General features: G+C 47.8%; 2 protein-coding genes across 4 annotated transcripts in view; one reads left to right on the plus strand and one right to left on the minus strand.

Moving 5' to 3' along the window:
- LOC115004933 (E3 ubiquitin-protein ligase SHPRH-like) overlaps nt 1–21,348 on the minus strand; it is a 41,150-nt gene extending 19,802 nt beyond the window's left edge. The window contains exons 1-11 of the mRNA XM_029426684.1: nt 21,216–21,348; nt 18,054–18,623; nt 17,657–17,786; nt 17,357–17,575; nt 17,014–17,095; nt 15,083–15,233; nt 14,611–14,713; nt 14,271–14,530; nt 14,064–14,182; nt 13,267–13,855; nt 12,899–13,150 (exon numbers count right to left, since the gene is read on the minus strand). Of these exons, the coding sequence (XP_029282544.1) occupies nt 12,899–13,150; nt 13,267–13,855; nt 14,064–14,182; nt 14,271–14,530; nt 14,611–14,713; nt 15,083–15,233; nt 17,014–17,095; nt 17,357–17,575; nt 17,657–17,786; nt 18,054–18,614 (2,466 nt within the window). The 5' untranslated portion in view covers nt 18,615–18,623; nt 21,216–21,348. The remainder of the gene's footprint in view (nt 1–12,898; nt 13,151–13,266; nt 13,856–14,063; nt 14,183–14,270; nt 14,531–14,610; nt 14,714–15,082; nt 15,234–17,013; nt 17,096–17,356; nt 17,576–17,656; nt 17,787–18,053; nt 18,624–21,215) is intronic.
- A 1,048-nt stretch (nt 21,349–22,396) lies between these two features.
- Nucleotides 22,397–26,280, plus strand: part of LOC115004925 (metabotropic glutamate receptor 1-like) — an 18,599-nt gene continuing 14,715 nt past the window's right edge. For 2 of the 3 annotated variants that reach the window (XM_029426674.1, XM_029426675.1), the window contains exons 1-2: nt 22,397–22,437; nt 25,727–26,280. The exon at nt 25,727–26,280 is cut by the window's right edge and continues 230 nt beyond it. In XM_029426674.1, coding sequence (XP_029282534.1) covers nt 25,772–26,280 — 509 coding nt within the window. In that variant the 5' untranslated portion in view covers nt 22,397–22,437; nt 25,727–25,771. Of the gene's footprint in view, nt 22,438–25,726 lie in introns of those variants that run through there. The other variant, XM_029426676.1, reaches the window with a different exon arrangement.

Consider the following 26,280-nt stretch of genomic DNA (forward strand, 5'->3'; position numbering starts at 1 on the left):
AAAACGTCTTCAATCAAACTTTCAAAACTCCTCAGAAAACATCATCAGTTCATCATGTACATCATCAGGTCATCATGTACATCATCAGTTCATCATGTACATCATCAGGTCATCGTGTACATCATCAGTTCATCATGTACATCATCAGTTCATGTACATCATCAGGTCATCATGTACATCATCACTTCATCATGTACATCATCATGTACATCATCAGGTCATCATGTACATCATCAGTTCATCATGTACATCATCACTTCATCATGTACATCATCACTTCATCATGTACATCATCATGTACATCATCAGGTCATCATGTACATCATCAGTTCATCATGTACATCATCAGGTCATCATGTACATCATCATGTCATCATGTACATCATCAGGTCATCATGTACATCATCAGTTCATCATGTACATCATCAGGTCATCATGTACATCATCACTTCATCATGTACATCATCACTTCATCATGTACATCATCACTTCATCATCAGGTCATCATGTACATCATCACGTCATCATATATCCAATAATATTACAAAGTATTAGTGGACCTAATCCATGACAACCCAGAGTTGAGACCAGGAGACAGAGTTGCAGTCTTACACACTTCTCTGTGCTTCTTTCCGGGCAGTCACCCACTCAAATCCCCATAGTGACTGTGTCTGCCCCACGACCACTGAGACTAATCAAGTCTATGGTTAACAGAAGAGGAGTTATACATGAAAACCTAATTAAAATAAACACCGCTGCAAAAGTGCAACTAAATCAAAAATTAAATGTGGGCTCTTAAACATCAGATCTTTATCAACGAAAGCTGGATTGGAAAATAATTTAATATCAGATAATAAGATTGATTTATTTTGTCTCACTGAAACCTGAGACATGAAGAATATGTCTAAATGAATCCGCTCCACCTGGTCATATTAATACTCACATTCCTCGAGGTACTGGCCGAGGAGGTGGAGCTGCGGCCATATTTGACTCAAACCTCTTGATCAATCCTAAACCTAAACTAAACTATAACTCTTTTGAAAGCCTTGTTCTTACGCTCTCAAACCCAACATGGAAACAATAAAGCCAGTTTATTTGTTACTGTGTACCGCCCTCCTGGTCCGTATTCCGAAGTTCTATCTGAATTCTCAGAGTTTTTATCAAGTTTAGTCCTTAAAACAGATAAAGTAATTATTGTAGGTGACTTTAATATTCATGTGGATGTTGATAGTGAGCCTTAATAATGCATTTATCTCAATATTAGATTCAATTGGGTTCAGTCAGAATGTGCATGAACCAACTCACTGTTTAAACCACACTCTGGACCTTGTTCTGGGATATGGTGTTGAAATTGAAAGTTTATCAGCGTGTCCACATAATCCTCTTTTATCAGACCATTTTAATAACTTTTGAAGTCCTGTTACTGGACTACAAGCCAGCAGGCAGAACATCCTACGCTCGATGTCTATCTGAAAGTGCTGTGACTAAATTTAAGGAAGTGATTCCATCAGCACTTAATTCAACACCAGGACTCAACATCAATATAATGGAGGACTCCAATGCTAACTTTAGTCCCTCCCAAATTAATCATCTTGCTGATAGCGCTGCAGCCTCACTGCGAATAACACTCGACTCTGTCGCTTCTCTAAATAAGAAGATCATAAAACAGAAAAAGAAAGCTCCTTGGCTTAATTTACAAATCCGCAAACTAAAACAAAAGTCGAGAAATATTGAAAGTAAATGGCGTTCCTCTAAATTGGAAGAATCTCGTTTAGTCTGGTTATCCATCCATCCATACCGCTTATCCGGGGTCGGGTCGCGGGGAACCCCAATCTTCCCTTCTCCGGGCCACATCCGCCAGCACCAACTGGGGATCCCGAAGCCTTACCAGGCCAGTGAGGAGATATAATCTCTCCACCGAGTCCTGGGTCTTCCCCGGGGTCTCTTCCCAGCTGGACGTGCATGGAATACCTCCCTAGGGAGGCGGCCAGGTGGCATTCTTACTAGATGCCCGAACCACCTCAACTGGCTCCTTTCAAATGCAAAGGAGTAGCGGCTCTACTCTGAGTCTCTCACGGATGGCTGAGCTTCTCACCCTATCTCTAAGGGAGACGCCAGCCACCCGTCTGAGAAAACCCATTTTGGCCGCTTGTACCGTGATCTCGTTCTTTCGGTCATGACCCAGCCTTCATGACCATAGGTGAGGGTAGGAACGAAGATCGCCCGGAAGAGCCTTCTGGCTCAGCTCTCTTTTCGTCACAACGGTGCGGTAAAGCCAATGTAATACCCCCCCCGCTGCTCCGATTCTCCGGCCAATATCTCGCTCCATTGTGCCCTCACTCGCGAACAAGACTCCAAGGTACTTGAACTCCTTCACTTGGGACAAGGGCTCATTCCCTACCCGGAGTAGGCAATCCACCGGTTTCCTGCTGAGAGCCATGGCCTCAGATTTTGAGGTGCTGATCCTCATCCCAACCACTTCACACTCGGCTGCGAACCGATCCAGTGACTGCTGAAGGTCACAGACCGATGACGCCATCAGGACCACATCATCTGCGAAGAGCAGCGATGAGATCCTCAGGCCACCGAACTGCAACCCCTCTCCTCCATGACTACGCCTTGATATCCTGTCCATGAAAATTACAAACAGGATTGGTGATAAAGCGCAGCCCTGGCGGAGGCCAACACTCATTGGGAACGAGTCCGACTTACTGCCGAGTATCCGGACACAACTCTCGCTTTGGGCGTACAGGGATTGGATGGCCCTCAGAAGTGACCCCCTCACCCCATACTCCCGCAGCACCTCCCACAGTATCAACTGGGGGACCCGGTCATACGCCTTCTCCAGATCCACAAAACACATGTAAACCGGTTGGGCGTACTCCCAGGCCCCCTCCAGGATCCTTGTGAGAGTGAAGAGTTGATCCGTTGTTCCACGACCAGGACGGAATCCGCATTGGCAACAACCCAATGACTTCTTCTCCCTCAATCAAACATCCCCTCCAGGTTTTAACTACATCACTAAACCCCGCCTCTCCCATCGCGGTGGTGGCCTTGCTGTTATCTACAATCAGAACTTCTGGATCACAGAACTCCCCCTCCTCCCAGTACCATCCTTTGAGTTCCTTGCCTTCAAAGCCCTCTCCTCAATGACAGTTATTCTCATTTACCGGCCTCCTAAAACTCATCCCTCCTTCCTCTCTGATTTTACTGAACTCCTCACACTAGCCTCATCCATCTCCCCGCGCCTGTTACTGCTCGGTGACCTTAACATCCACATGGACTCCCCCACCTGCAAACTCTCAGCTGAATTCTCCACTCTACTGGACAATTTTTCTATCACCCAACATGTCACCTTCCTCACCCACGACAAAGGACACATCATCGACCTTGTCTGCTCAACAAACCTCCCAGTACTTGACCTCTACCCATGTCCCTTTCCCCTCTCAGACCACAAACTCATACAATTTACCATTGTTTGAAACTCCTGGTCCTCACTGACAAAGCCCTCCACCACATAGCCCCCTCCTATCTCACGGACCTCATCTCCTCCAACCAACCCCCACGGTCCCTCAGATCCACCTCAGCAGGTCTCCTTTCCACCCCCAAAAAACCACCCTTGCTGTACACAGCTTGGATGGTTCCCCGCTTCCTCATCCTGAGGTTCCGGACGGTTTTCCAGAAGCACCTTGGTGCCGACCGAAAGTCCTTCTCCGAACTTCTCCCACACCCACTGCTTTGCCTGTGCCACGGCAGAGGCTGCCGCCCTTCGAGTCCGTCGGTACCCTACAACTGTTTCCAGAGTCCTCCCGGATAACATAACCTTGAAGGTTCTTCTTCAGTCAAACGGCTTCCCTGACCACCGGGGTCCACCACAGTGTTTGAGTGTTACCTCCCCTTGAGGCACCTAAGACCTTGAGACCACAGCTCCTCACCGCAGCTTCAGCAATAGAGGTTTTGAACATCGCCCACTCAGGTTCAATGCCCCCAACCTCCACAGGGATGTCTGAAAAGCTCCGCCGGAGGTGTGAGTTGAAGATCTCCCGGACAGGGTCTTCCTCCAGATGTTCCCAGTTCACCCGCACTACCCGTTTGGGCTTACCAGGTCTGTCCAGAGTCTTCCCCCACCCCTTGATCCAACTCACCACCAGATGGTGATCAGTTGACAGCTCCGCCCCTCTTCACCCGAGTGTCCAAAACATGCGGCCTCAGATCAGATGATACGATCACAAAATCGATCATTGACCTTTGGCCTAGGACGCTCTGGTACCACGTACACTTATGAGCATCCTTATGTTCGAACATGGTGTTTGTTATGGCCATTCCATGACTAGCACAGAAGTCCACCAACCGTTCGGGTTTAGATCAGGGAGCCGTTCCTCCCAATCACGCCTCTCCAGGTGTCTCAATCGTTTCCCACGTGCGCGTTAAAGTCTCCCAGCAAGACTACGGAGTCCCCTACTGGAGCCCTCTGCAGAGTTCCATTCAGGGTCTCCAAAGAAGGCAGAATACTCCGAACTGCGGTTTGGGGCATAGGCACAAACAACAGTCAGAGTTTTCCCCCTCATAACCCGAAGGCGTAGGGAGGCGACCCTCTCGTCCACTGGGGTGAACTCCAACATAGCGGCGGTGGCTTGTGAGTATGCCCACACTCGCCCAACGCCTCACACCTTGGGCAACTCCGGAGAAGAATAGAGTCTAACCCCTATCCAGGAGTATGGTTCCAGAGCCAAGACTGTGCGTAGATGTAAGCCCCACCAGATCCAACTGGTAGCGCTCCACCTCCCGCACTAGTTCCGGCTCCTTCCCCCACAGAGAGGTGATGTTCCACGTCCCCAGAGCCAGCCTCTGCTGCCCAGGTCTGGTCCGTCGATGTCCCTGACCATCACTGCCACCCGTGTGACAGCGCACCCGACCCCAGAGGTTCTTCCTGTGAGTGGTGGGCCCACAGGATGGATGGATGGGAGGCACCACAGCTTATTCGGGCTGTGCCCGACCGGGCTCCGTGGCAAACCCGGACACCAGGCGCTCACTGTCGGGCCCTCCCTCTGGGCCTGGCTCCAGACGGGGGCCCTGGGCTTCCTTAGCGCAGGGTCTCTCCTTCTCTTTCCCTTTTTTTAATGAGGTTGTTTTGAACCATAGTCTGGTTAGATAATCTTAAAACGTATAAGAAGGCTCTCCGTAATGCCAGAGCAGCTTATTACTCTTCCTTACTAGAAGAAAATAAGAACAACCCCAGCAGTGTTTCCCCTACCATTGTCTTGGCTGCGCCCCGCCAACGGAGCCCAGCACCCTGCCTGAAATTCAAGGTGTTTTCTTTTTCTCGAATAACATTTTTTTTTTCACAACTCACTTTTCACATTGACAGGTGCTCTTTTATTAAATAAACTAAACGCTTATGCTATTGATCTAATTTATGTGCACGTTTCAGTTTGTACTGTCTATTTGCGCATTCACATTCTCTCCTTCGCTCCGTTTTGCGAAGGGCGGGGCTTCGCAGCTGACACACACACACGTGCGCACACACCTAGCGGAAGAAAGGAGAGGGGAGAACTAATACGACGCACACGCACGCAATCCCGCAATCCCTTTTTGGCTGGGAGAGCCATAAAAGCCAAATATTTGAAATGTATTTCCTTGAGAGCCATATATTTAATAAAATTGAGTTTTAAGTATATCACGTCTCCGAGTACTAAAAGCGGTATCAGTGTTTCCCCTACCACTGTCTGTGCCACCCCCCCCCCACCCCCCCAAAGGAACCCCTTTGATTATTTTTCATTTATATTCACAACTCACTTTTCACATTGAACAGGTGCTCTTTATTAAATAAACTAAATGCTTATGTTATTTATCTAATTTATGTGTCAAACTGAAGGCCACAATTATATCCGGCTCGCGAGAATATATCATTTCTCTATCATAACTGGCCCGCCGGTTTTGGTAATTAAATCAATGCATGGCACAACCACGGGAAAATACATATATGAGGGAGTATCTAAAATGTGTGAATGAAATGAAACTGCCCCGGGACAAACTGACGACAGACGGAGCGCCTGCGATGTGATGAAAAGAGTGGATTAGTGCAGGATGCGGGAGAAGATGCAGTGGGAGACCTGTGCAGGTGAGTGACAATGTATCACCGCATCACACAGCAGGAAGCGCTGTGTTGTAAAGCTCTGGAGATGGAACATGTAACAAGCACCGTAACACAGACAGGAAACTTTCTAAGAGTCAATGTAAGTCTGTTCCTGAGGAGATACATTCTTAACATGGCGGTGCGATGGCTCAGTCGAGGGAAAGTGCTGAATAGATTTTTCGAGTTGCGTGAGAAAATATGCCAGTTTTTGGAAGCAAAGGATCTTTGGGACGATGTGAGCTGGCCTGTTTGTGCGACATAACGAAGCATCTCACTGTTAAACCTGCAGCTTCAGGGCCGTGTGATCACAGACATGTATGATGCAGTGAGAGCGTTCCAAGCCGAGCTGCCTGTGAGAGACTCGGATGCATTAAGGAAACTTTGGTCACTACGTGTTTCCAAACACTGACAAACCATCTCCACCGCTGTGTTCCCGACTGCGCATGAACTGCTCAGCAATCCGTTTGCAGTTGACGTGGAAACAGCACATGTGAACATCCAAATGGAGCTGATTGACCTCCAGTGTAACGACAGAGGGATCCCTCCTCAGTTGCTCTCCCTGAGGTTTCTTCCATTTTTCCCCCTTTGGGGTTTCTTTTAGGAAGTTTTTCCTTGTGCGATGCAAGAGTCTAAGTACAGAGGGTGTAAGGACAGAGGGTCTAAGGACAGAGGGTGTAACGACAGAGGGATCCCTCCTCAGTTGCTCTCCCTGAGGTTTCTTCCATTTTTCCCCCTTTGGGGTTTCTTTTAGGAAGTTTTTCCTTGTGCGATGCAAGGGTCTAAGTACAGAGGGTGTAAGGACAGAGGGTCTAAGGACAGAGGGTAGACAGAGGTCTAAGGACAGGGTAGACAGAGGGTCTAAGGACAGAGGGTGTAAGGACAGAGGGTCTAAGGACAGAGGGTCTAAAGACAGAGGGTCTAAGGACAGAGGGTCTAAGGACAGAGGGTCTGAGGACAGAGGGTCTAAGGACAGAGGGTCTGAGGACAGAGGGTCTAAGGACAGAGGGTCTAAGGACAGAGGGTCTAAAGACAGAGGGTCTAAGGACAGAGGGTCTAAAGACAGAGGGTCTAAGGACAGAGGGTCTAAGGACAGAGGGTCTAAGGACAGAGGGTCCCTTCTCCGGGCCACATCCGCCAGCACCAACTGGGGGATCCCGAAGCCTTACCAGGCCAGTGAGGAGATATAATCTCTCCACCGAGTCCTGGGTCTTCCCCGGGGTCTCTTCCCAGCTGGACGTGCATGGAATACCTCCCTAGGGAGGCGGCCAGGTGGCATTCTTACTAGATGCCCGAACCACCTCAACTGGCTCCTTTCAAATGCAAAGGAGTAGCGGCTCTACTCTGAGTCTCTCACGGATGGCTGAGCTTCTCACCCTATCTCTAAGGGAGACGCCAGCCACCCGTCTGAGAAAACCCATTTTGGCCGCTTGTACCGTGATCTCGTTCTTTCGGTCATGACCCAGCCTTCATGACCATAGGTGAGGGTAGGAACGAAGATCGCCCGGAAGAGCCTTCTGGCTCAGCTCTCTTTTCGTCACAACGGTGCGGTAAAGCCAATGTAATACCCCCCCCGCTGCTCCGATTCTCCGGCCAATATCTCGCTCCATTGTGCCCTCACTCGCGAACAAGACTCCAAGGTACTTGAACTCCTTCACTTGGGACAAGGGCTCATTCCCTACCCGGAGTAGGCAATCCACCGGTTTCCTGCTGAGAGCCATGGCCTCAGATTTTGAGGTGCTGATCCTCATCCCAACCACTTCACACTCGGCTGCGAACCGATCCAGTGACTGCTGAAGGTCACAGACCGATGACGCCATCAGGACCACATCATCTGCGAAGAGCAGCGATGAGATCCTCAGGCCACCGAACTGCAACCCCTCTCCTCCATGACTACGCCTTGATATCCTGTCCATGAAAATTACAAACAGGATTGGTGATAAAGCGCAGCCCTGGCGGAGGCCAACACTCATTGGGAACGAGTCCGACTTACTGCCGAGTATCCGGACACAACTCTCGCTTTGGGCGTACAGGGATTGGATGGCCCTCAGAAGTGACCCCCTCACCCCATACTCCCGCAGCACCTCCCACAGTATCAACTGGGGGACCCGGTCATACGCCTTCTCCAGATCCACAAAACACATGTAAACCGGTTGGGCGTACTCCCAGGCCCCCTCCAGGATCCTTGTGAGAGTGAAGAGTTGATCCGTTGTTCCACGACCAGGACGGAATCCGCATTGGCAACAACCCAATGACTTCTTCTCCCTCAATCAAACATCCCCTCCAGGTTTTAACTACATCACTAAACCCCGCCTCTCCCATCGCGGTGGTGGCCTTGCTGTTATCTACAATCAGAACTTCTGGATCACAGAACTCCCCCTCCTCCCAGTACCATCCTTTGAGTTCCTTGCCTTCAAAGCCCTCTCCTCAATGACAGTTATTCTCATTTACCGGCCTCCTAAAACTCATCCCTCCTTCCTCTCTGATTTTACTGAACTCCTCACACTAGCCTCATCCATCTCCCCGCGCCTGTTACTGCTCGGTGACCTTAACATCCACATGGACTCCCCCACCTGCAAACTCTCAGCTGAATTCTCCACTCTACTGGACAATTTTTCTATCACCCAACATGTCACCTTCCTCACCCACGACAAAGGACACATCATCGACCTTGTCTGCTCAACAAACCTCCCAGTACTTGACCTCTACCCATGTCCCTTTCCCCTCTCAGACCACAAACTCATACAATTTACCATTGTTTGAAACTCCTGGTCCTCACTGACAAAGCCCTCCACCACATAGCCCCCTCCTATCTCACGGACCTCATCTCCTCCAACCAACCCCCACGGTCCCTCAGATCCACCTCAGCAGGTCTCCTTTCCACCCCCAAAAAACCACCCTTGCTGTACACAGCTTGGATGGTTCCCCGCTTCCTCATCCTGAGGTTCCGGACGGTTTTCCAGAAGCACCTTGGTGCCGACCGCAAGTCCTTCTCCGAACTTCTCCACACCCACTGCTTTGCCTGTGCCACGCAGAGGCTGCCGCCCTTCGAGTCCGTCGGTACCCTACAACTGTTTCCAGAGTCCTCCCGGATAACATAACCTTGAAGGTTCTTCTTCAGTCAAACGGCTTCCCTGACACCGGGGTCCACCACAGTGTTTGAGTGTTACCTCCCCTTGAGGGCACCTAAGACCCTTGAGACCACAGCTCCTCACCGCAGCTTCAGCAATAGAGGTTTTGAACATCGCCCACTCAGGTTCAATGCCCCCAACCTCCACAGGGATGTCTGAAAAGCTCCGCCGGAGGTGTGAGTTGAAGATCTCCCGGACAGGGTCTTCCTCCAGATGTTCCCAGTTCACCCGCACTACCCGTTTGGGCTTACCAGGTCTGTCCAGAGTCTTCCCCCACCCCTTGATCCAACTCACCACCAGATGGTGATCAGTTGACAGCTCCGCCCCTCTTCACCCGAGTGTCCAAAAACATGCGGCCTCAGATTCAGATGATACGATCACAAAATCGATCATTGACCTTTGGCCTAGGATGCTCTGGTACCACGTACACTTATGAGCATCCTTATGTTCGAACATGGTGTTTGTTATGGCCATTCCATGACTAGCACAGAAGTCCACCAACCGTTCGGGTTTAGATCAGGGAGCCGTTCCTCCCAATCACGCCTCTCCAGGTGTCTCAATCGTTTCCCACGTGCGCGTTAAAGTCTCCCAGCAAGACTACGGAGTCCCCTACTGGAGCCCTCTGCAGAGTTCCATTCAGGGTCTCCAAAGAAGGCAGAATACTCCGAACTGCGGTTTGGGGCATAGGCACAAACAACAGTCAGAGTTTTCCCCCTCATAACCCGAAGGCGTAGGGAGGCGACCCTCTCGTCCACTGGGGTGAACTCAACATAGCGGCGGTGGCTTGTGAGTATGCCCACACTCGCCCAACGCCTCACACCTTGGGCAACTCCGGAGAAGAATAGAGTCTAACCCCTATCCAGGAGTATGGTTCCAGAGCCAAGACTGTGCGTAGATGTAAGCCCCCACCAGATCCAACTGGTAGCGCTCCACCTCCCGCACTAGTTCCGGCTCCTTCCCCCACAGAGAGGTGATGTTTCCACGTCCCCAGAGCCAGCCTCTGTTGCCCAGGTCTGGTCCGTCGATGTCCCTGACCATCACTGCCACCCGTGTGACAGCGCACCCGACCCCAGAGGTTCTTCCTGTGAGTGGTGGGCCCACAGGATGGATGGATGGGAGGCACCACAGCTTATTCGGGCTGTGCCCGACCGGGCTCCGTGGCAAACCCGGACACCAGGCGCTCACTGTCGGGCCCTCCCTCTGGGCCTGGCTCCAGACGGGGGCCCTGGGCTTCCTTAGCGCAGGGTCTCTCCTTCTCTTTCCCTTTTTTAATGAGGTTGTTTTGAACCATAGTCTGGTTAGATAATCTTAAAACGTATAAGAAGGCTCTCCGTAATGCCAGAGCAGCTTATTACTCTTCCTTACTAGAAGAAAATAAGAACAACCCCAGCAGTGTTTCCCCCTACCATTGTCTTGGCTGCGCCCCGCCAACGGAGCCCAGCACCCTGCCTGAAATTCAAGGTGTTTTCTTTTTCTCGAATAACATTTTTTTTTCACAACTCACTTTTCACATTGACAGGTGCTCTTTTATTTAATAAACTAAACGCTTATGCTATTGATCTAATTTATGTGCACGTTTCAGTTTGTACTGTCTATTTGCGCATTCACATTCTCTCCTTCGCTCCGTTTTGCGAAGGGCGGGGCTTCGCAGCTGACACACACACACGTGCGCACACACCTAGCGGAAGAAAGGAGAGGGGAGAACTAAATACGACGCACACGCACGCAATCCCGCAATCCCTTTTTGGCTGGGAGAGCCATAAAAGCCAAATATTTGAAATGTATTTCCTTGAGAGCCATATATTTAATAAAATTGAGTTTTAAGTATATCACGTCTCCGAGTACTAAAAGCGGTATCAGTGTTTCCCCTACCACTGTCTGTGCCACCCCCCCCCACCCCCCCAAAGGAACCCCTTTGATTATTTTTCATTTATATTCACAACTCACTTTTCACATTGAACAGGTGCTCTTTATTAAATAAACTAAATGCTTATGTTATTTATCTAATTTATGTGTCAAACTGAAGGCCACAATTATATCCGGCTCGCGAGAATATATCATTTCTCTATCATAACTGGCCCGCCGGTTTTGGTAATTAAATCAATGCATGGCACAACCACGGGAAAATACATATATGAGGGAGTATCTAAATGTGTGAATGAAATGAAACTGCCCCGGGACAACTGACGACAGACGGAGCGCCTGCGATGTGATGAAAAGAGTGGATTAGTGCAGGATGCGGGAGAAGATGCAGTGGGAGACCTGTGCAGGTGAGTGACAATGTATCACCGCATCACACAGCAGGAAGCGCTGTGTTGTAAAGCTCTGGAGATGGAACATGTAACAAGCACCGTAACACAGACAGGAAACTTTCTAAGAGTCAATGTAAGTCTGTTCCTGAGGAGATACATTCTTAACATGGCGGTGCGATGGCTCAGTCGAGGGAAAGTGCTGAATAGATTTTTCGAGTTGCGTGAGAAAATATGCCAGTTTTGGAAGCAAAGGATCTTTGGGACGATGTGAGCTGGCCTGTTTGTGCGACATAACGAAGCATCTCACTGTTAAACCTGCAGCTTCAGGGCCGTGTGATCACAGACATGTATGATGCAGTGAGAGCGTTCCAAGCCGAGCTGCCTGTGAGAGACTCGGATGCATTAAGGAAACTTTGGTCACTACGTGTTTCCAAACACTGACAAACCATCTCCACCGCTGTGTTCCCGACTGCGCATGAACTGCTCAGCAATCCGTTTGCAGTTGACGTGGAAACAGCACATGTGAACATCCAAATGGAGCTGATTGACCTCCAGTGTAACGACAGAGGGATCCCTCCTCAGTTGCTCTCCCTGAGGTTTCTTCCATTTTTCCCCCTTTGGGGTTTCTTTTAGGAAGTTTTTCCTTGTGCGATGCAAGAGTCTAAGTACAGAGGGTGTAAGGACAGAGGGTCTAAGGACAGAGGGTTGTAACGACAGAGGGATCCCTCCTCAGTTGCTCTCCCTGAGGTTTCTTCCATTTTTCCCCCTTTGGGGTTTCTTTAGGAAGTTTTTCCTTGTGCGATGCAAGGGTCTAAGTACAGAGGGTGTAAGGACAGAGGGTCTAAGGACAGAGGTGTAAGGACAGAGGGTCTAAGGACAGAGGGTGTAAGGACAGAGGGTCTAAGGACAGAGGGTCTAAGGACAGAGGGTCTAAGGACAGAGGGTGTAAGGACAGAGGGTCTAAGGATAGAGGGTCTAAAGACAGAGGGTCTAAGGACAGAGGGTCTAAGGACAGAGGGTCTGAGGACAGAGGGTCTAAGGACAGAGGGTCTGAGGACAGAGGGTCTAAGGACAGAGGGTCTAAGGACAGAGGGTCTAAAGACAGAGGGTCTAAGGACAGAGGGTCTAAAGACAGAGGGTCTAAGCAGAGGGTCTGAGGACAGAGGGTCTAAGGACAGAGGGTCTAAGGACAGAGGGTCTAAGGACAGAGGGTCTAAGGAACGAGGGTCTAAAGACAGAGGGTCTAAGGACAGAGGGTGTTGTAACCTGTACAGTCTGTAAACACTGAGACAAATGTATAATTTGTGATATTGGGCTGTACAAATACATTTGATTTGATCATGTACATCATCACTTCATCATGTACATCATCACTTACGCACCTTGGCGGTGGGACACTCGACCATCTGCGCCTCGTCCAGACAGACGCGCCACCACTCCACGGCCACTAGGGGGCTGGGGACAGCCATGTAGCGCTTCTGGTTGCGGAAGCGGCGTCCGTCGCGGCTGTTGCTGTGAGGGATGTCCACGTAGTTGAGCTCCGAGCGCAGCACGTCGTAGGTGGTGATGACCACGTCCTGCTCAGCGAGCATGTGAGGCTGCATGAAGCCGTGCTTCTTCACGCCCTGGTACACCTGAGGTGAACACGTCAGGTGTTAACACTGACCCGCTGTACATCAAGTTAACTCAACTGTGAAACTCAAATGAATAAATATTAGTCGTTAACGAGAAGCTTGCTGAGCGTCCTTACCAGTACGCGCAGTGAGGAGCAGCGGATGTGCCGGTTGATCTCCTCCACCCACTGGTGGCAGATGGAGCTGGGGGAGATGATGAGCGTGGCCCCGGTGCAGACGGGCTTCATGGCCACCAGGCAGTGCGGGCAGTAGAAGGGCGTCGTCTCCACGCTCTCCTCCCTGTAGTTCACACAGGCCGCGTGCTGCCACAGCTCGCACTTCATGCACTGCACGCGAGCCTTGTAGTCCACGAGGCCCAGCTCCCCACAGATGCACTCGAAGTGGAAGTCCGGCGAGCTGAAGGGAACAGAGGACGCTCTGGGGGGGAGGGGGTCCAGCTGAGGAGCTGCAGGTAGTGTTGGTTTGTCTTCTGCCTGATCCTCACTTTCCTTCTTCGTGTCTGTCTCCTCGGGCGCTGCACGGCCCGGTGCAGCAGAGTTCTGCCCGTCTCTCTGCTCGTCTCTCTGCCCCTCTTTCTGCTCGTCTCTCTGCCCGTCTCTCTGCCCGTCTCTCTGCTCGTCTCTCTGCCCCTCTTTCTGCTCGTCTCTCTGCTCGTCTCTGCCCGTCTCTCTGCCCCTCTCTCTGCCCGTCTCTCTGCACGTCTCTCTGCCCGTCTCTCTGCTCGTCTCTCTGCCCCTCTTTCTGCTCGTCTCTCTGCCCGTCTCTCTGCCCCTCTCTCTGCCCGTCTCTCTGCCCGTCTCTCTGCCCCTCTTTCTGCTCGTCTCTCTGCCCGTCTCTCTGCCCCTCTCTCTGCCCGTCTCTCTGCCCCTCTCTCTGCCCGTCTCTCTGCCCGTCTCTCTGCTCGTCTCTCTGCCCGTCTCTCTGCTCGTCTCTCTGCTCGTCTCTCAGACAGATGTTCAGAGCTGCTTCTGCTTTGTCTTTGGCTCGTCTCTGGAACATCTTCCTGGGCGTGCTCTCTGTGTTTCTGGAGTTCTACCAAAGAAGGAAATCAGACCAAAGATCCATAATTGGTATAAAGACGAAACCATAAACTGTGGCAGGACACTGAAAACATTCTTACAGCTGTGGAAGCTGCTGCTGACGTCTTCTTCGTCTCTTTGTACTTCTTCCCCAGTTTAAAGGACCCGGCCAGGCCGCGACCTTTGACCCGGTCCACCAGGCCTTCGTCGATCAGCTTCACCAGCGTCTTCTTCGTGTGGCCGCGGTTTCTCAGGAGGTCGTAGCCGTAAGTGGCGCGGATGTAGGTGAAGACGGCGTTGACGGAGGCTCCTTTACCGGATCTCATCTCCTTGATCGCAGTGAGCAGCATGACGCGCACGGCTGCACAGAAACAAGCAGATTCATGTCAGAACAAACGTATTTGACGTGCGGCGGCAGGAGGAGCTGCTCTGAGGACGGACCTGGGTTCGAGGTTCTGCCTCGAGGCTGAGCTTCACACTTCAGCTGGATCACTTCCTGCGTCTCCAGAGGAGGAAGAGGGACAAAGTAGTTCACTGTCTTTCCCTGCAAGAAGACAACACAGTGAACTTCTTCACAACGGCGCAGATGCAAAACATATTCAAATGATATAGGACCGATTACAGGCATGTATATATATATATATATATATATATATATATATATATATATATATATATATATATATATATATATATTCGTATGTACATTTAAAAAAGTTAAAATAAAAAAAAGTTGAAATTTGTTATTTTAAAAGTTTTATGTTACAATAAACATTGGGGCATTTTGTCCCTAACCCAAAGTAAGCAGGTTAAAAAGGGCTAAATGTAAATAAAGATGTGACACATAATAAATAAAGCTTCCAGCAGCAGACACAGAGTCACTATGACTATGATGTTAGTAAAGTCTCCTCACCTCCGGCAGGCAGAGCGTCTCCTGCTGCAGGTCCTGCCGGCTGTGGAACAGGATGAGAGCCAGAACCTCCACCGTCTTCCCCAGACCCATCTCATCCGCCAGGATCCCCCCGGGCCATGCCACGCCCGCCGGGGGGAACTCTGCGACCAGGCTGAGAAATACCAGAGAAATATCTCACAGATCTATGAAACCACAACTAACTCCAACCAACTATAATTAACTACTACTAACTATAATTAACTCAAACTAACTACTACTAACTATAATTAACTCAAACTAACTACTACTAACTATAATTAACTCAAACTAACTACAACTAACTAACTATAATTAACTACAACTAACTAACTAACTACAACTAACTATGGGAGCCAGAGCCTTCAGCTATCAAGCTCCTCTCGAGAGGAACCAGCTTCCAGTTTGTGTTCGGGAGGCAGACACACTCTCCAGATTTAAGAGCAGGCTAAAGACTTTCCTTTTTGATAAAGCTTATAGTTAGGGCTGGCTCAGGCTTGCCCTGGATCAGCCCCTAGTTATGCTGCTATAGGCTTAGACTGCCGGGAGACACCTCCCTGCTCTCTTCCTTCTCTTCCCCTCCCTCTCTTCTTCTCCCTCTCTATCTGTATGCATTTATGTAAATGTATGTCACTAACTCATCATCCGGGGCATCATCCCCGGAGTGTCTGTGTCTCATGTGGCAGGTTGCCACTGATAAAGTTTCAGGGTCATGAATCGTGGCTGCGCCTGCTGCCCTGATCCTGCTGGACACCGGGAAGCCTTTTTGACATTTTCCTGGATTCATCCAAACTCTCTATTTTTCAACACACCATAATTTCTGTCAAATGTTGTATTTGTACTATGTTGTTTATCCTGTACACACGACATCTATTGCACGTCTGTCCGTCCTGGGAGAGGGATCCCTCCTCAGTCTCTCCCTGAGGATTCTAACATGTTTCCCCTTTAATTATGGGGTTTCTTTTAGGAAGTTTTTCCTTGTGCGATGCGAGGGTCTAAGGACAGAGGGTCTGAGGACAGAGGGTCTGAGGACAGAGGGTCTAAGGACAGGGTCTGAGGACAGAGGGTCTAAGGACAGGGTCTGAGGACAGAGGGTCTAAGGACAGGGTCTGAGGACAGAGGGTCTAAGGACAGAGGGTCTCAAGACAGAGGGTCTAAGGACAGAGGGTCTAAGGACAGAGGGTCTAAGGACAGAGGGTCTGAGGACAGAGGGTCTAAAGACAGAGGGTCTCAAGACAGAGAGTCTAAGGACAGAGGGTCTAAGAACAGAGGGTCTAAGACAGAGGGTCTAAAGACAGAGGGTCTAAAGACAGAGGGTCTAAAGACAGAGGGTCTAAAGACAGAGGGTCTAAGGACAGAGGGTCTAAGGACAGAGGGTCTAAGGACAGAGGGTCTAAAGACAGAGGGTGTAAGGACAGAGGGTCTAAAGACAGAGGGTCTAAGGACAGAGGGTGTCGTATCCTGTACAGTCTGTAAACACTGTATAATTTGTGATATTGGGCTATATAAATAAATTTGATTTGACTATAATGAACTACAACTAACGACAACTACACTAAGTAACTGTTCACAAAGATGCAAATGCAAACAATATTATTTAAATGAGGCTAAACAACAACAAATACGGATTGAAGCAGAATATTTGGTGTGTGTGTGGAGCCTCGCTATTAATATTAATCATTTGAATATCAACGATATGAATGAAGCTCTGAAGTACTCGGTACAGAACCTGTAAAAGTCCTTTAATGAGGCTGTTATTTGTAATGTGCCTCTTGTTTTGGGGATATTTGGCGTCTTTGTTCTGACAGAAGGAAACAGATCTAACAGCTGCTGCTGAAATGAAGGGAAATAAACATTTAAAATGTATAATATTTGTTCCTCGTGGTGAGATATAAATATGTCTTTGTGGTTCTTACCAGCCGGTGAACGGGTTGTAGAACAACTTCTTTCCACACAGAGTGATCAGCTCCCTCCAGAGGAAATGCAGACTTTGTTCTGCTGAGAAAAAGGAAATGTAACGGTTTTAATTCCGAAGCGATCACAATCCTAACATGTTAAAAACATGAATTCTTTAATTATGTCTTTGTTGATGTTTTTATTATTATCCTCGTCATTACAGGAAGGTTTGTGTTTCCTCTGCGCTAATCCAGGTTACAGAGTAAACAAGTAGTCTGCTCCCTCAGACCTCGTCAGTTAATGCATGTTACAGGTGGAGTCTCCATGAGACTGTCAGAGCAGCAGCAGACAGGAAGTGAGCACCTGGAGTGGAGCTCTTCCTGCACTTCTCTCTCTGCAGCATCCAGTTGACGGCCTGGCTTTGGTACGGCCTGAGCACAGGAACGAGCGCTTCGTGCTGGAGGTCGCAGGTTTCCTCGCGGCTCTCTCTCTGGTGCAGATGTCGGACGTAATCGTAGAGCTCCTCCACGTTCTGCCTCTCCAGGTCGGTGTCGCACTCCTCCTCCCCGCTCTCTACGACTTCTAAACACAGCAGAGTCATGTTCATTTACTATTGTTACACAGAGATCACAGGAAGCGTCAGACGTGAGGAGCAGAGCTGACCGGGGATAATGAAGTCGTAGAAATACTCCATCAACTTCTGCATCAGCTGATTGGCCTTCTTCATCCGAGCGCTTCCCTCGCTGAGGAGCTCGGGCTTCCCCAGCCCGGTCTGCAGCACGTAAACCCCCACCTGCCAGAACACACGCACACACGCACACGCACACACACGCGCACACACACACACACACGCACACGCACACACACACACACACACACACACGCACACACACACGCACGCACGCACGCACACACACACGCACACACACACACGCGCGCACGCACACACACACACACACACACACGCACACAGCCTTGTTTCTTAACATTAATCGATGATCTAAACAGTTGGAGATTATTTTCCTGTCTTGCAGGAGTTGTGTGTGAAGTCTCTTCCTACCTTGACTGCACTGCCGTCCTGCTGGTGGCGGAGCTGCAACACCCTCCTCTTCTGCATCCAGTCGAGCTCCTCCAGCAGGATCCCAGCGAGGCTGCACTCAGCTGTGCACGTGTCCTGGTCCGGCCCCCCCTGCAGCCCAGAGCTCTCCTCAGTGCCGCTGTAGCCGAGGCAGAGCTGCTCCCCCACCCTGTGCAACACCAGAGCTCTCCGCTCGCAGTCGGACGGCATCCAAGACGGACACACGCTGAACTCCCCGATGAGCGCCCCCCAGCTGTGGGCCGGCGTCAGAGCGGGCAGCACGGTGAGGGCGAGTGAGGCAGACGTGCTGTCTGACGACGTGCCGGGGGGCTCCTCTGTGAAGCAGCAGGAAGCCTCCGGGACGTCCTGCTCGAGGGGGGAGACAGAGTCTGTGCAGGGAGGAGGCTGGACAGGCAGGATGGAGCAGGTGGGGGTCTCCTCCTGCTCCTCCATCCTGCGGTCGTCCAGCATGTTCCAGTTCAGCTTCTTCTTGGAGTCCTCGTCCACCCTCACGGGGGGGGCCCTCTTTCTGCGGCTGCTCATGGTCACACGCTGCACGCAGAGCAGGTCGAATGTTATAATAAGTTATTCGACTTTAAATGCACTCAGACAGAAACAGTAACAAACAGATAAAACATCTGTTTAGACACACGTGTTGAGTTTGGATTATTCTATCAGAATGATTTAGTTTCATACTTTCCTCATATTGTTTTACAGGATAATGACTTAATGTGATAATAATTTAGTCTAAAGTGGGGAAGACCTGTGATGAGGCTTTTGGCCTCTCTTGCATATTCTGTTTATATTGTTTTTGATGTGCTGTTAATAAATCAAAGGTAAGCACCTGGTGGGGGGGAGGAGCCTGCTGTGCACACAGGTGACGTGAATCAGTGCTCCTGTAAGTAGAAGTCGAACGCGTCGCTCTGTTTGCTTCTGCAGTCTGTGAGTTACTCGTCCAGCTTCATCAGTTTGTTTAGGTTAATGTATGAATAACTTTAACTGATGTTTTGTTTGGTAATGCCAAATACTGGAGTATTATTAGAGTGCTGCCAAAGAGAAATAAATCCTCCTGTAGAGTTTTCTCTTATTAAATATGTTCTGATGTGCTCCATGTCCAGATGTAAAGAGAAGTCTGGATGAAGCAGGTTCAAAGTGTTTCATGTTGTTCACATGTCAAAGGTTTGTACAGATTCTGGATCTGTCTTTGTATCACTCCATAAATCACTGAATCCTGTCAACACACAGAACTCTGTGCATCTCCTGCATGTAGTGAGTGTAGCGTGTATAACATGAGCTGTGAGTGACATGTGAACAAAGCCCTCTGCACAAAGCTTCAGAATATAGAGAGGAATGAAAGTGGAAAGTTTGGTGTATGTAAGTGCTGCTGAAGTGGAGACTTTCTGCTGAAGAGTGTGAGAAAAAGCTCCTTTAGAGAAAAGCTCCTTTAAAGATATGTATTGTAACATTCATACATGTTGTACACACTACAGGTGAACAGAGTCATACATGTTGTACACACTACAGGTGAACAGAGTCATACATGTTGTACACACTACAGGTGAACAGAGTCATACATGTTGTACACACTACAGGTGAACAGGGTCAAACATGTAACTAACAGATATCATGAAGCTTCCCCACTTCATGACTCACATCAACACAAGTTTATATTACAAGTGTTTAATATGTACATGAGGCGTTATGTAATGTAGCTGTGGAGAGTTTACATCTACACACACAAACACACAAAGTTAGTAAAGACATGTTATGGAAGCTAGATTGACCTGTTGGCTAACACTGTATTAGTTATAACATGTTAGCTAACACTATTAGTTATAACATGCTAGCTAACACTGTATTCGTTATAACATGTTAGCTAACACTATTTGTTAGTTTACCTGTTAGCTAACACTGTATTAGTTAGTTTACATGTTAGCTAACACTGTATTAGTTAGTTTACATGTTAGCTAACACTGTAGTAGTTAGTTTACATGTTAGCTTACACTGTATTAGTTAGTTTACATGTTAGCTAACACTGTATTGGTTTGTTTACATGATGACTAACACTGTATTAGTTAGTTTACCTGTTAGGTAACACTGTATTAGTTAGTTTACCTGTTAGCTAACACTGTATTAGTTAGTTTACCTGCTAGCTAACACTGTATTAGTTAGTTTACCTGCTAGCTAACACTGTATTAGTTAGTTTACCTGTTAGCTAACACTGTATTAGTTAGTTTACCTGCTAGCTAACACTGTATTGGTTTGTTTACCTGTTAGCTAACACTGTATTAGTTAGTTTACCTGTTAGCTAACACTGTATTAGTTAGTTTACCTGCTAGCTAACACTGTATTGGTTTGTTTACCTGTTAGCTAACACTGTATTAGTTTGTTTACATGATGACTAACACTGTATTAGTTAGTTTACCTGTTAGCTAACACTGTATTAGTTAGTTTACCTGTTAGCTAACACTGTATTAGTTAGTTTACATGTTAGCTAACACGGTATTAGTTAGTTTACATGTTAGCTAACACTGTATTGGTTTATTTACCTGTTAGCTAACACTGTATTGGTTTGTTTACCTGCTAGCTAACACTGTATTGGTTTGTTTACATGATGACTAACACTGTATTAGTTAGTTTACCTGTTAGGTAACACTGTATTAAAAGTTTACCTGCTAGCTAACACTGTATTGGTTTGTTTACCTGTTAGCTAACACTGTATTGGTTTGTTTACCTGTTAGCTAACACTGTATTAGTTAGTTTACATGTTAGCTAACACTGTATTAGTTTTTTTTACCTGCTAGCTAACACTGTATTGGTTTGTTTACATGATGACTAACATTGTATTAGTTAGTTTACATGTGAGCTAACACTGTATTGGTTTGTTTACATGATGACTAACACTGTATTAGTTAGTTTACATGTGAGCTAACACTGTATTGGTTTGTTTACATGATGACTAACACTGTATTAGTTAGTTTACCTGCTGGCTAACACACTAAAGTTTAAAATGAGCTCCTTTGTTCCTGTGAAGATTTTGTTAAAGACAGTAGATCTGAGACATGAACACTGTTACACAAAGAAAGCTATGCGCGTATTTGATCGTTTGGCTGCAAACAGACAAATAAAAAGGTTCAGATTTACTTTCGCAGTCTGTGTGGTTTCTATCTGTGCATCAGAAGTCTTTCTGTCCCCGCAGCTGCAGATAATCCGTCTGATTTACACCAAAACACGCTTCATTCACCGACTCTGATGTTGCTGTCCGCCATCTTTAAACACCGGAAGTGAGGTCAGAGCACCGGATGTTGTTGTTTTTAATTGAAAACATTTTAAGAAGTTAATTTTGTAATTATAACGTACAAAAGAGAAACAATTATTAGTTTAAAGAATTTATTAAAACTATTAAACGTTTATATACTAAAAGTAAAAAAACTGTCAAATGTTATGAATTACAATTAATACAAATAAAATAGATGAAATCTATACAGAAAAATAAATGTATTTTTTGTTCGTATAATATATTTATGAAGTTTATTGACTCCTATTTAATTTTCTTAAATTATTTGTATTAATTGTAATTCATTATGTTGAGTTATTGAGTACATGTCTGAAATGTTTGTACATTTGAACGTTTTTTCAATAAAAATAAATACATTTTAATTAATTGAATTTTATAAATCTCATGGTCCTGCTTGGGATATGGGCTGGGTTAATATTAATATTAATTAATATAATATGAAAGTAAAAATAATACTGGTAATAATAATCTAAATAATAAATAATATAATATTTTATGATATTAGATTTTATTATTGTCGATTAAACAATACTTTGGATCTAACAACAGTACTGATTCCTGTTGTATTTAAGATCCTGGCGCAGCCGCAGTAGCGGGTAGCAGCCACACGGTGACAGCAGAGGATGCTCTTTCTTCAGCTGCAACGGTGAACTGCAAAAGCATCACAGCTGTCAGTGCCAGGCACGACGCTGCAGGACTGACTGTGTGAAGTTTGACCAGGTTCTTCACACTTTGCATGAGGAGAATAAACAACCTTGAACCTCACATACGTTTGGTAGAATTATATTTGCTCCCCAGGTCACCTGGGTACCTTTTCCTCTTGTGCTCCTGCACCAAGAAAATGCCATTAATCGATGTTACATTGTCTGGAAAACCCTCCTGACGACGTGTAAAGATTATGGCTTCAAATCAGGGGCACTGCAGTGAGTGTGACCCGCTTTAAGATGCATTGAGGAAGAGGAGAGAGAGAGTGTGTGTGTGAGTGAGTGTGTTTTCTCAGCAGAAGAGTCCAGTCTGGCTGCTTCAGAGGAGACACTGCCCCGCTATGTCCCGGACAGCCTGCTGCAGGTAGGTAAAGAAAAGCCAGTTATTTGGTGCTTTCTTACTCTCCTCTTTTAATGAAGCTCCACAGTTTACCTGGGGTGCACGTGCATGGGGAGGTGACGATGTTGCAAATGTTGCTGTGTAACTGACAGCGGCTGCAGAGCCACAGTCAGCTGTCGCCTGCAGAACACATCGTGTCTGTCTGTGATGCTTTCAGGGGAAAAGTTGAATTAAATCTGTGAGAGATGCAGCATCTGTCCGCGGTGCTGAAACTCAACATGTCTCCTGTTCCACACAACTTTGAGTCTCACGTGCAGCATTGTGTCTCTTATGATCTCTGCTCACGTGCATTGTTTAAAGTTGCACCCTGCAGATGACTGCATGCTGAATCGCAGCAATAACTTTGCTTTTTTGCATGTTTTTAATGCAACTTTTGTCTTTAGGTCGACTGATTAATCGTTTTCGTTTTGGTCGAAGATTTCTTTCGTCATGTTTTCCACTTTATAATGAAAGTCTTATTTCCACTGAGCACATCTCTGTAAACTCATTCTCTGTTTTCCACATTTTTTGAATAACAAAGATTCACTTTACGATTTAATTACATTTTTATTTGAAAAGAGACAATTTCATCCGCAGGTACGATATTTAATATTTGATATGTTTATATGTTTGTGTTTATATGTTTATGTTTGTATGTTTATTTATTTATATGTTTATATATTGTTATGTTTATGTTTATATATTTATGCTTATATGTTTATATTTATATGTTTATATATTTATCTTTATATGTTTATAATTATACCTCTCTGGGAACCATCACCTTATCGTGGTGGAGAGGTTTGTGTGTCCCTATGAACCTGAGAGCTGTGTTGTCTGGAGCCTAGTGCTCCTGGTAGGGTCTCCCAAGGCAAATTGGTCTCAGGCGAGGGGCCAGACGAAGAATGGTTCAAAACAACTTCATGAAAAAAAGGGAAAGGAAAGGAGAGACCCTGCCCGGAGGAAGCCCGGGACCCCCGTCTGGAGCCAGGCCCAGAGGGAGGGCCCGACAGCGAGCGCCTGGTGGCCGGGTTTGCCACGGAGCCCGGTCGGGCACAGCCCGAAGAAGCTACGTGGTGCCTCCCATCCATCCATCCTGTGGGCCCACCACTCATGGGAAAAACCGCTGGGGTCGGGTGCGCTGTCACACGGGTGGCAGTGATGGTCAGGGACCTCGATGGACCAGACCCGAGCAGCAGAGGCTGGCTTTGGGGACGTGGAACGTCACCTCTCTGTGGGGGAAGGAGCTGGAACTAGTGCGGGAGGTGGATCGCTACCAGTTGGATCTGGTGGGGCTTACCTCTACGCACAGTCTTGGCTCTGGAACCGTACTCCTGGATAGGGGTTGGACTCTATTCTTCTCCGGAGTTGCCCAAGGTGTGAGGCGTCGGGCGGGGGTGGGGATACTCACAAGTCCCCGGCTGAGCGCCGCTACGTTGGAGTTTACCCCGGTGGACGAGAGGGTCGCCTCCCTACGCCTTCGGGTTATGGGGGGGAAAACTCTGACCCCCTATAACCCGAAGGCCCCAAACCGCAGCTCGGAGTATTCAGCCTTCTTGGAGACCCTGAATGGAGCCCTGCAGGGGGCTCCAGAAGGGGACTCCGTGGTCTTGCTGGGAGACTTCAACGCACACGTGGGAAACGATGGAGACACCTGGAGAGGCGTGATTGGGAGGAAGGGCCTCCCTGATCTAAACCCAAACGGTCGTTTGTTGTTGGACTTCTGTGCTAGTCATGGAATGGCCATAACAAACACCATGTTCGAACATAAGGATGCTCATAAGTGAAGGAGTTCAAGTACCTCGGGGTCTTGTTCACGAGTGAGGGGACGATGGAGTGAGAGATTGACCGGAGAATCGGAGCAGCGGGGGCGGTACTGCAGTCGCTTTACCGCACCGTTGTGGCGAAAAGAGAGCTGAGCCAGAAGGCAAAGCTCTCAATCTACCGGTTGATCTTCGTTCCTACCCTCACCTATGGTCATGAAGGCTGGGTCATGACCGAAAGAACGAGATCACAGGTACAAGCGACCGAAATGTGTTTTCTCAGACGGGAGGCGTCTCTCTTAGAGAGAGGGTGAGAAGCTCAACCATCCGTGAGAGACTCGGAGTAGAGCCCCCGTGACCCGACCCTGGATAAGCGGTAGACGATGGATGGATGGATGTTTATAATTATATGTTCATATATTTACATGTTAATATATTTTTATGTTTATATTTATTTGTTTATATGTTTATGTTTATATTTATTTGTTTATATGTTTATATGTTTATATTTATTTGTTTATATGTTTATGTTTATATTTTTATGTTTATATATTTATATGGAGAAAATCAAATATTACAATATTGTTGATCAAATATTGCAACGTTATTGTGACTATTTGTTTATGAACCATATATTTAAACAATGTTCTTCATAGACAATCATCAGTAATGTGAATATAATGACTTTAATTTTCACTTTAATTCTGACTTTAAAACCAGTAGAAGACTGGTAAAATACAGAATAGAATTCAAAATCAAAATCAAAATCCTTCTCCTGACTTACAAATCAATTAATGGTCAGGCTCCAGCATATCTTAAAGATCTCATAGTACCTTATAAACCAACTAGAGCATTGCGCTCCCAGACTGCAGGGTTACTTGTAGTTCCTAGAGTCTCTAAGAGTACAATGGGAGCCAGAGCCTTCAGCTATCAAGCTCCTCTCCGGTGGAACCAGCTTCCAGTTTGTGTTCGGGAGGCAGACACACTCTCCACATTTAAGAGTAGGCTAAAGACTTTCCTTTTTGATAAAGCTTATAGTTAGGGCTGGCTCAGGCTTGCCTTGGATCAGCCCCTAGTTATGCTGCTATAGGCTTAGACTGCCGGGGGACACCTCCCTGCTCTCTTCCTTTTCTTACTCTCTCCTCCCCTCCCTCTCTCTTCTTCTCCCTCTCTATCTGTATGCATTTATGTAAATGTATGTTACTAACTCATCATCCGGAGCATCATCCCCGGAGTGTCTGTCTCTCATGTGGCAGGGGTCTAAAGACAGAGGGTCTAAGGACAGAGGGTCTAAGGACAGAGGGTCTAAGGACAGAGGGTCTAAGGACAGAGGGTGTCGTAACCTGTACAGTCTGTAAAGCACACTGAGACAAATGTATAATTTGTGATATTGGGCTATATAAATAAATCTGATTTGATTTCTTTTGATTTAGAAGACACTTCTGCCGTATTAAGATCCGAAATCTAAGACAATATCTAATCTGATGTCACGATGTCTCCCCGTGTCTCAGGGCCCCCCCACTGGATATGTGGACCTCCTTTATGGACGTGTGGACATGACTGCGTTGAGCTCCAACATGATGTACCTGAGTCTGTATCTGACGGCCCTGCGCCTGCTGCACCTGCCCGTGTTACTGTTCGAGGCCTTCGTGTTGTCTAACGGGAAGTACGAGAGGTCAGTGGTGCCCAGCTCTGCCTCCCGCCTGGTGGCGAGGATGGACGGGGACATTATAATCGGCGCCCTCTTCTCGGTCCACCACCAACCTTCAGCCGAGAAGGTGGCGGAGAGGAAGTGCGGAGAGGTCCGCGAGCAGTACGGCATCCAGAGAGTGGAGGCCATGTTCCACGCCTTGGACCGGATCAACTCCGACCCCAACCTGCTGCCCAACATCTCGCTGGGCTGCGAGATCCGAGACTCCTGCTGGCACTCGTCCGTAGCTCTGGAGCAGAGCATCGAGTTCATACGAGACTCGCTCATCTCCATCCGGGACGAGCGGGACGGCTCCAGGTGGTGCATCGAGGGGGCGCCCTCCAGTCAGCCGCCGTCCACCAAGAAGCCCATCGC

This window comes from Cottoperca gobio, unplaced genomic scaffold (genome assembly GCF_900634415.1).
Source record: "Cottoperca gobio unplaced genomic scaffold, fCotGob3.1 fCotGob3_223arrow_ctg1, whole genome shotgun sequence".
Lineage (NCBI taxonomy): Eukaryota > Metazoa > Chordata > Actinopteri > Perciformes > Bovichtidae > Cottoperca > Cottoperca gobio.